The sequence below is a fragment of the Amphiura filiformis genome, chromosome 18 (assembly GCF_039555335.1).
Source record: "Amphiura filiformis chromosome 18, Afil_fr2py, whole genome shotgun sequence".
NCBI classification, from domain to species: Eukaryota; Metazoa; Echinodermata; class Ophiuroidea; order Amphilepidida; family Amphiuridae; genus Amphiura; species Amphiura filiformis.
The window spans coordinates 5702804-5713988 of record NC_092645.1 but is presented as its reverse complement, the minus strand read 5'-3'; the positions used below and the strand labels follow the sequence as shown (position 1 = coordinate 5713988).

General features: G+C 37.8%; 1 protein-coding gene across 1 annotated transcript; it reads right to left on the bottom strand.

The window, feature by feature from the left end:
* Window positions 1-1484: 1484 nt before the first annotated feature.
* LOC140139790 (LYR motif-containing protein 4-like) lies at window positions 1485-10624 on the bottom strand. Its single transcript, XM_072161502.1, has 3 exons — window positions 10533-10624; window positions 2457-2577; window positions 1485-2006 (listed from the first exon to the last, which is right to left on the bottom strand). The coding sequence occupies exons 1-3, from the start codon at window positions 10616-10618 to the stop codon at window positions 1941-1943; spliced, it is 273 nt and encodes a 90-aa protein (XP_072017603.1). The 5' UTR covers window positions 10619-10624; the 3' UTR covers window positions 1485-1940.
* Between the last annotated feature and the right edge of the window lie 561 nt (window positions 10625-11185).

Below are 11185 nucleotides of genomic sequence, written 5' to 3'. Positions count from 1 at the left end.
AAGTTTGTGAAATACATATGACATAACAATCCGCTGATAAGTCTGAAGTCTCCTAGTTATAGTCCTATACTTTGATCAGCTCGTAATTAATAGGCGGGAAATGTTAGGCTTTTACCACTACACTGAAAAGTAGACCCATGTTAAGAGTGTTATTAGTTGACTTCTCTGGTCTATATTTTGTGTGTTAAAGAAAGTAGACAAAGTATAAGACTTGAATTAATAATTTGGGATGCTTCTGGAGATATGTCACAAGACAATCTCAAAATTAAATATGCAGATATTAATCCGCCATGTTATAAGGCCCGCCGATTACGAGCTGATCAAAGTATAGTTATAATCTACCCTCTTCTGACTCAATCCACAGCAGATAGTGAGCTATTCCAGTTGAAATCTATACACCTCCTATGGAAGATATGACCTTAAATTCCTCATAGGGAATATGGTTACCTGAATGGGAGACTTCACTTGAAATCTATACCCCCTGTGTGAGAAATTAAGGTCATGTCTTCCATAGGGGTGTAATGTATTTCAACTATAATTCTTTCACTTTACCTTGTTATTTACGCTTAAAATGGACAGAAACCTTCCCTAACAGTTATTATTAATAATTACTTCAGCATTTTGAGTACACAATAACAAAATTTTAATTTGATGGAAATCGTACATTGTGGCTTTGATCACAGCAATTAAAAGACCACAATTCATAATTTGTGTTCAATTATAAATCTAAGTTTAAGCTGTTTATATTGCAGTTTCTTAACCCCATGGGCTCTACCGGCCCAGTTATCAGCCTCTAAGATCTATTTTGATTCAGGTTCCAATAAGGGGGCTTCAGCTTAAGGGTGGTCTTAACTCTGGAATTATGGAAACTTTCGGGCTTCATAACGGCTAAATTATTAGTCTAAAGAATATAAAAGTATACATTTTTAGACTGGAAATGACTTGCTGAATTCATCGGTGAGGTCCAATTTGGGCCAAAATGCTCATTTTTTGAGAAAATCGGACCCAAAACCAGGTTTTTGGCCCAAATTTTTTAGTGCAACGTAACAAAAAAATTGTTTGGCCAAAAAAAATTTTTTATTAATTTTTAAAAACTAGATAAAAATATCTAGGGACTGTTTTTTTATTTTTTTGAATTTTGACCAACTTTGAGAAATTTGCACCAAAAATGGTCAAAAAATGCAAAATTTTCAAAAAAAACCATAAAAAAGCCTGATTTTCACCCAAATTTCAAATATTTTTGGTGAAGTTGGTCAAAAAAATGAAAAAACAGTCCCTAGATATTTTTATCTAGTTTTTAAAAATTAATAAAAAAAAATTTTTGGCCAAACTATTTTTTTGTTACGTTGCACAAAAAAATTTGGGCCAAAAAAACTGTTTTTTGGGATTTTCTCCAAATATGAGCATTTTGGCCCAAATTGGACCTCACAGATGAATTCATCAAGTCATTTCCATTCTAAAATGTATACTTTTATATTCTTTAGACTAATAATTTAGCAGTTATGAGGTCCGAAAGTTTTCATAATTCCAGGGTTCAGACCAACCTTAACTGTGCCAAGAGATCTAAAACCTCTATTTTGATTGGTTACTTGGATGAGTATATCATATAATTAACCAATCAGAGGCACTGTAGAAAGGCAGTGGTGCCCATGGGGTTCACTGAGAACACAAGATGGCACACACACATATATATGCAAGGTTCATTCTCCTGGTACAAGTTTGAACTTTGCTTCCTGATTATGAATCAAATATTTTCATTGTGCATGGAATACACATCAGTTACATGCAAAGTTCTCACCCTTGCAATAAAACTGAACTTTGTATTCAGATATTGTGATATAGAGTCTTGATACTGTATATATCCTGTACATTGCACCATACTGGAAGGTCAAAGTTCATAATTTTCTTAGCAGTCTCTTATACACAAGATAATCTCTACATCAAGACTTGGGCTGTTTGGTTTCAATTACTAGTGGTGGATCTTTGTACAGTTGACTAATAACGACCTGAAACACAAAAAAGATGACATAAGTTTCAAAATTAGTGACATGGAAGTTAATTTGTTTTTTTAACATAAAGATACATAAATATTGAAGGTTGCAAAAAATGTATCAGTAACATTTACACGAGGACAGGGAAACATGTACGGTACAATAATGCTAAAACATGTAAATCTGCTGCATATTCCTGTGGTACCCACCTCTCAGTGGTGGAACAAGGATTTTTGGGAGTAGGAGGGAAAAATCTTCAGAGAGGGAAAAAAATCAAAATTAAAACATGTGTCTAAAATCTGTCATTTTGGACCTAAAAGTTAAAAATGTCCAGTTTCTTATTTTGATTGGGGGAAACTGGGAGGGCAAATGGCAGTGGCGATGCCATTTTCCCACTAAGAATAGGGGGTACATCTAATAATTTTCAGCAAATTGTATATAAAAACCCTCATCTTGTGATCATACCTGTCTTTTAATAATCTCTAAGTTTTCTTCGGCTTTCTGGACTAAAGATGAAATCTTTGCAGAATCTGTAACATCTTTGTTTTCTCTGAATGCGTCTCGTATTCTTATGACGGCGTACGTTCTGGAAATAAAGAATAAAATGATGAATAAAACAGCTTTTTTTAATTGTGGTGTTCATCAATGAACAATTAAAACAAACAACATACATGTACAAACACTAGCTTTACCCCCCAAATCATATCAGAGTCATTGTCAGATGTAGGCACATGTACATTCAATGTACAGTCAGATCAACAAATATGTCAAGAAAGAGGGTCCCAACTTCGGACATATTTCTTTATTTCATTTTCTTTCTTTCTATATCCATTATATCATGTCATAAATGTGTCATTCAATGACTGAATGGGACCTTGGACAATTTTGATAACTTTATGCTTCAATGGTAAAACCATGCAAAACTTAAGGGGACTCGATCTTTTGTGCGTAATTATAGAGGGCCAGGGGATTCACTCTATCATAAAAAAATTATTTGAAGAAGTCAAAGAGCCCTAGGAATAAAAACTGTAATGTAATTCACACCAGATACAATTTCTTTATACGACAAAAATTAATTTTTGTAATCGATCAAAAAACAACGTTTTATATCAATTTTAAATTTAGCCTGAATCTATAAATATGGTACCTCTCGCCTTTTTTTAGGTCAAGGCTATTTTTTCCATTATGCAGCGAACCATTGTTGAAGATATTTCACATACATGTACAAAACATTCTAGAGAAAGAATGAAGACATATAGTGTTGAAATATCTTTTGTTGATTTCGAATGATAATGTCATGAAGTCGTAAATTTTAAGGTCAGATTCCTAAAACCAAAACAAAACATTTGCGGCCTTAGATATTTCCCGACTTACTTAATTTCATCATCACATCAGTGTCTTTATTATTTGTTTGAAACCTTTCCCAAACGTTCGTGCTATTTATGCATAAACGGCTAATCTATCTTTACAAAACGCGCTTTTTTTTTAGTAAACAAAAGGCTAAAGATGGCATTATGAGATTTATCTTTTATCATTACACTCATCCGCTCAACTGCCACGGTGGCCGAGCGGTAAAGCGCTAGACGCGTAATCGAAGGAAGTTTAGAATCTTTTTTTTCTTCAAAAGTTTAGAACTATTTTTTCTTCAAAATTCATGATCGCATTCCGAAATGAGTCACTTGTCGGTAATTCATGTATTGTATCCTTAAGGATCGTAACAGCAAGGTTTTGACTGCTCTTGTTATTTATATAATAAACTTTGCCTCTTGATCTATTTAATGGATTTGTTATTTAAAGGGTCAAAATTTAATTGGTCAGAATAAATGAGACACTTCTGTTCGGATCTGTATCAGCAAGGTAAAAGAAGTTCTCAAGCCCAGTGGTTCAAATCTTAATTGCAATCCAAAAATGAAGGCCTACAATGCATTATAATAATATGGAGGCAAATACTGTCTACATGTATATGCAACAGGTGAGACGATTTCAATGTGCTTTAGGACAAAATCAAATGACCAATGCAGGCCTGTAGCCAGGATTTATTTTTGGAGGGTGCCGATTTTGAAAAAGTACACATTTTTTCAAAATGTGGACTTTTTTGGACTGGGTGGGGCGTGATTTGGACATTTTTGGACCAAAAAGGCATAAAAACCCTCTACGCTCGTAAATGGGACTTTTTGAGCCTTTGGCATTTTTTTTGGGGTGCGCTGGTGCACCCCTGGCTACTGGGCATGGACCAATGAATGAAATGAAGTGACATACTCTGAAATATAATGATATTTCAATTATATTGCACCAAATGGCCAATTCAATAATTTTAGACAAATTCTAACTTAACCAGATATTAAATATAATGAAAAAAGTGTTTAATAAAATGGGAAAACCTATAGTATACACATTTTATCAGACTTGTAACGAGTCATGACTCGAAACTTGACTTTTCAAAAATGAAATGACTCGACTCGGACTTAGAAATTTTCCCCATAGAGATTGCACAGTGACTCGAGTCATTTGACTCTACTCTACTCGACCTATTGCTAGAAATGACTCGACTCTGAAATGCCTTGACTTGTTACAACTCTGCATTGTATGGTAATTGATTAAAAATTTATATTTTTTAAATTTAAGAGTCCTGTCTTTACGTCAAAAGTTCAACACTACAATCGTCTCCACTGGATAGAGTTTTTCGAAGCGGAGTAAGACTTGTTTTTGGTCAAATCACTACGTCCAAACATTGGACATGACACATGCAATGTCAAATAATGTGCCCATCTCACTATTACCAACATGGGCCAACCACTTGAACATGCCTCTACCATTGATGAGTATGTTATCCCCAAGGAAAATTCCACCACATACTTGGGTGTCACCATAACATCAAGGGTACATGCCACAAAATAGCTTTCCATAGACTTTACGTGCAAAATAGGGGTCACGTTTTAGGCTATAAGTCGAAAGTTACGCCTTACTTTGAAATATATATTTGATATCATCTTAATCAGAACAAAATTCTGCATAACATAGTCGAAAATGACACCATATTTTAGGTCTACTTTTTGAGAAAAATAGCGCTATATAAAAGGCCCGATTTTCTTGTGTTTACGTCCGACTGCTAACCGTGTTTTGACCTCGTGTGTTCATGCGCTCATCATCGTAAACATCACTCGAATTTTCGCGTTTTCTGTTCAAATTAGTAGAGATCACATTCACAAGTTCTAGCAAAACACGATTTGCAACACTAAAATTGTACCGATTTTGCAAAATTTTTATGCAAAGTTGGGACTACAGTCGTGATAAACTTTTACCGGAAACCGCTTCACATGCGGATTTAGTGGTATGAACCCTCAAACCTGTCTTGGACCAAGCACATAGAAACCATCAGAGCTAAAGCCTTTAGGATGCTGGGATTGATACGCAGAAACCTTAGACCATGTGATGTCTCTGTCAAGGAGTGAGCATACCAGAGTCTTGTTAGACCACAACTCAAATACGCATCCAGTGTGGAACCCTTACATGTACACCAAGAGTGACAAGAACAAGGTAGAAAGTGTAGTACGCGACTACAGGAGAACATCAAGTGTCTCTGCAATGCTGAACACACTCAAATGGGACACTGGTGGACAGAAGACTCCTTGCCCAAGCGACCATGTTCTGTAAGATCTACAAAGGCGTCATCAACATCACCATCCCCCAGCATTTTAAACCAAACCAGAGGCCAGCTAGAGGCCTACATCTCCGGTTTCACCAGGCCATCACAAAATCTCAACTCATACATACAAGTACTCCTATTACCCCGCACAGTGTCAACACCCTGTATTATAAATGTTTTTTTCCATACAGCTCAATACTCCGTTGAAATCAATATTCTATTATTGACACAGATAAAGAAAGTTTACATGTATATGCATTGTGTTATAGGGGCTTGCACCTGGAACTTAACTGAATGGGCTAAACATGTTCCTTTATACCTATAAAGTATTAATTGTAATTTTCAAAATTAAATATATCACAATTTTTACTTTGGATTTCAAAATTTTTACTTTTAAAATGCAGTAAAAGATATCCACAGCAAGCTGCAAGGCCCCGCTAATTAGTGTATTGCTTTTCGAGTGAGTGTACTGGAAACAAAACCCTGATTTTACCTGAAAACAAATCGATTTTCTTGTAATAGAAACATCATGGGGTACAAGAATCATGTAGGCCTACATGTGCATGCAGAGAAGATGTAAAGAGGAGGGTTGACGGAATTATATACTTGAGATAATCCCGTAGGTAATCCTGTCGCATCTATTCATAGTCCTTTATTCTCAAGCAGAATTGGAAATATTTCCAATGTTTCTATAGAGAATTTGTTGAAAAGTATGAAACGTGTACATGTGTAAGGACCTGCTGCTTAGATGGGATATCACATATGTGGATAGTACAAGAAAGAAATCAAGTGTTGTAAAATTTCCCCCAAAATCTGCCCTTTTTTGTAAAATTTCTAAAGAAGAAACTTTTACTAGGATTTTTAAAGAGGTGATGATGGTTGATAATTTTATTTAATTTTTTTATATATTTTCCTGTCATTTCCTGCAAACCTAATAAAGATATTCTGATAATTGAAAACATTCTCTATCATAAATAATAGAGGCTGAAAGTGACAACAAGAGGCGTAAAGTATAATTTGCCATGGAACTTCAGTCATATTTTATCTGAAATCTGACTATAGCAGGAATTCTGATTGAATGAACACAGCTTTCAACAGCTGTACTTGATCCAACCGCGATCGATTGATTGTATATCGCATATTTCAAACTACAACGCGAACGCACAACCTTGGATGCAATGCTAACCAATCACAAGTGGGTTGGCATGGTTGGATTCACTTCCACGTTACTCACGCACAGTCACACACACTAACATACATCGCGCAGTGTACGCGGAAAATAACATGTCATGCTATTGAAAGCAGTGTTCATTCAATTGGAATTCCTACTATAGATGACAGAGTCTGCATGCATGGCATGATGACAATTGACATGCACGCACATCCCTAAATTAGCTGGCAAAGCTGCAACTTGTGTATCACACCTATCAACGTTCAAACCCCATTGACCAGTGTTCGAAATAACCACTTAACCACTTATCCTCTTGTCCAAAAATCACTGGGGACAATCATATTGAGATATACACTTATCCCCTGGACAACCACTATTTGGATTCTTTGCACTCAAAAACATGACATATATATTTTGGGGGATGGGGACAACCAAAATGTTTCGAGGACAAGCAGAATTCATGCTTTAGTTGTCCTCAGACAACCTCAATATTTTCCTTATTTCGGACACTGCCATTGACCATTGATTGTCATGATTGTGGTATTCTATTGTAAAGTGGCTAAATAGGGCGATTCATCATTTACTTTGAATGAGCAAGTTAGCAACGAGGTGAGAGTAACATCTGGCGTCCCTCAAGGCAGTGTGCTGGGGCCACTGCTCTTTCTCATCTTTATTAACGACCTGCCAAGTTGTGTCAAGAGCTCAGAAGCCCGCCTCTTCGCAGACGACTGTGTGCTGTACAAGCGAATAACATCTGCTTCAGACTCCTCACTTCTTCAAGATGACCTGAATGCACTGCAGAAATGGGAACGTACCTGGCTCATGGAATTCCATCCATCCAAATGCCAGGTCGTAAGAATCACAAATGAACGCAAACCAATCTGCACACCTCACATCATCCATGGTGAAACCCTGGAGACTGTCTCGTCAGCCAAGTACCTGGGCCTGCATGTGGACTCCAAGCTCAACTTCAACGACCACATTGACGCCATCACAAAGAAAGCAAACTCAACCCGTGCTTTCCTGGGACGCAATTTCCATGCAGCAGAACCATCAAAGAAGCCACCTACATGACTTATGTTCGCCCAATAGCAGAATACGCCGCAGTGGCTTGGGACCCACACACTCAACGGAACATAAAGAAGGTTGAGCAGGTACAGAGTAGTGGAGCACGTTATGTCATGGGGAAATATGACCGTAGGACAAGCGTGACTGGCCTACTAAAAGACCTCCAATGGCCATCTCTGGAAAGCAGACGACACCAAAGTAGAATGTCCATGCTGTATCGTATCCGCTACAACTTGGTCGACATCAGATGGAGAGATTACCTGAACGAGGCGAAATCCCGCACCAGAGGTCATCAGAGATGTAGACTTGAGTCGTGTGACTTGGACTCGAGTCTGACTCAAGTCACTATTTTTGGGACTTGTGACTTGACTTGCAACTTTTACAAAATGACTTGACTTACTTGTGACTTAGACAAAATGACTTGGACTTGGACTTGGACTTGAAAAAATTGACTTGTTACCAATGCAAGTCTGAGGTTACTTTCCTGTAAATTGAAATTTATGGATAGAATTTATGAATATTAATAGGCCTACAAATACATTAATGAATTATCCGCTGGCGGGCCTTGTGTCCGGCATAACCTGAACTGGAAATAAATAAATACATAAATATATAGTGCCCTCAATCAGCGACACGGGCTCGGCGTGTGGCGTGGGAAGTAAAAGTATGTCGGGTTGAAAACTTGGAGTCCTGTCCCAGCAAACACAAAACTGGTGAATAGACTTGTAGTGACTTGTGACAAGTTGTGACTTACTTGCGACTTGACTTGTGATTTGATGACTTGTGACTTGACTTGACTTGCAACTTTTTCAAAATGACTTGACTTACTTGGGACTTGGACAAAAGGACTTGTGACTTGGACTTGACTTGCAAAAAATGACTTGTTGACATCTCTGGAGGTCATAGCTCCAGATTCTGGATTGGTCACCGCAACACCAACCAATTTGCTTCCTCCTTCTACCCAAGATCCAGCCGGGATTGGAACCTGCTGAGGATAGATCCTGCTGAATACCCATCCCTTGATGCCTTCAGACTGGCATTAAGGGGGGATGCCAAGTAACCAGCAGTCATCTATAGTATTTTTTAACGCACTACATCACTGTAAATATTTTGCACTGAACTTTGCTGTCTGCAAAATCTTGGATGTGGAGAGCACAACACACTGCAGTGCGATTATCTTAATCTTCTTATGAAGTCTGCACTTACACAGGAGGAAGAAGAAGAAGAAGAGCGGTCTCACACACATATTTTGTTTGAGGATAGCTGGATCAACCTTCTCTTTCTTACATCTTCTCTGCTCATGCTCATGCTGATCATGCACTAGTCTTGCCAGCAAGACTTCAGTCTTTATCATAAACATAATGACATCTTCGGACCTGAAGTCTTGCAGCGGTACATAGGGATGCACTATACTAGTCAGGCTCACATCACACACTATAGGTGGCGCTATTCGTCCATAGGGAAGTGGAATGTGCCTGTACGGTCCAAAAATGACTTTACTGTGGGGCTCAATGGAAAAAATTACTAAAAATTAATTTTGACAACCAAAACCTAAGTGATGTTGACTTATGTTGGTACTGGCATAATAATGGATTCATAAGCTATCACATAGTGCAATCTATGTTCCACCAAGTGGACGCTCGTTAAAGCGCAAAAGCAATTTGTGTGTGAATCACAACCATCCAAAACAGCTTTCTTACAGTAAAGAATAGGAGGTCATCTGGGGTCACATACAGTAGTGTACATTGTACATGTGCCTGCTGTCACAATTTCACACACAAAATTTTGGACAATTTGGTGACACTATTTTTGACTGTATCTTCAAAAGTATATGCACTAGAAACATGATTGACCCCTTATTGTTTAGGTAATTTGATTCTCTTTCAAATGAAATAACTTTCAGCTAAAAATATTGAACTTCAAAATTTTATGAACATACGTTATACCTAACTATACGTTTAAGAAATCCAAACTTCATCAAGAAATATACCTGCATTTGTCAGTTTTACTTCAGAGATGTTGTAGACCCTCTCTACACAGTGCAGAAACATCACAAGGAGAATGCTGCTCAATATGATAAATCCAAATCATGAAAATAAAGCAATTTTGCAGAGCTCAATATTTTGACCACTTTTGCACTAAGTAAATTACTCCATGAAGATTGCAGGTTTTGCCAACTTGGGGAATGATGAACCCACCCAAAAGATGAGATCAATGTAGATCAATTATCTCAACTTTGGTATGTTAGTATAGTACATGTACAATGGGATTAAAAATCATCCATGTACGCCCAAACTCTGGTACAATGGATTAAAATCATTCATGCAGGCCAAAACTGTCCTTGACAATGCTTGAGAGAGTTCCTCGGCTACATCCTTGGAGCCCAAAATGAGCCCACATATTGTGATGTTTTTTATTTGTGGAATAGATATTAATAGAGAGCACTGTAACCATAGAGAGTATGATTACAGTTACCATTGGTTACTGGAACTAGATCATGCACATGATCATATGCATGTATGACATGTATGATCATAATGATGCATGCATTATTCATTGTGGACCCAAACCTAAATTCACATTTAAATAGTCATTAGACTTGTAACAATCTCCCTTTTGGCAGAAAATGATTTAAAACGTACTACAAATACTGTACCTGTAATTGTAGCCCGAAAATTTCGCTGATTCTTGCATCATTTGCTTATATAACGAGAGAACTTTTGCTCTACTGGGCGCCGCCATGTTGAATATATAACAACTAAACACAGCCAGTGGTACAATTAGTGCAGCCGGTTGCCAAATTGAAAATAGATACTTGAATTGTAAAAAGTATTCCGACTCCTGAATCATGGGGGGCACTCCAATTTTAAATCGGACCGTGCATTATGCGGATGCAAGTTGGTGGGGTGGGGGTGTCATGGGGTCTTGGGGATAAGGGATCTTTTGGGAGAAAACACAAACAAATTTGGGGTGAAACTGGACCGACCATAAGTAGGCCCACGCCGCGCACTGACTAAGGGGCTGTGCAATAATTATGAGCCCCGGGGGTAAAATTTCCGAATGGCTCGCCAAAAATCACTTGCCCCCCCTCTCGGCCCGCCAAAATGCCCCCCTCTCGGCCCGCCAAAAATTCTTTGCCCCCCCCCCCTTGAACATGCCAAATTTTTGGGATCCCAAATTCCAAACTTTAAATGGTCTAGATGTATGTTGCGAGCGCAGCGAGCAGGAAAATGTGCATATTTAAGCGTTTCCGCACCGCTTTCCTAAGCCATTTTAGAGCGTTTTATTAAAAAAGGCGCCCGTGAATGC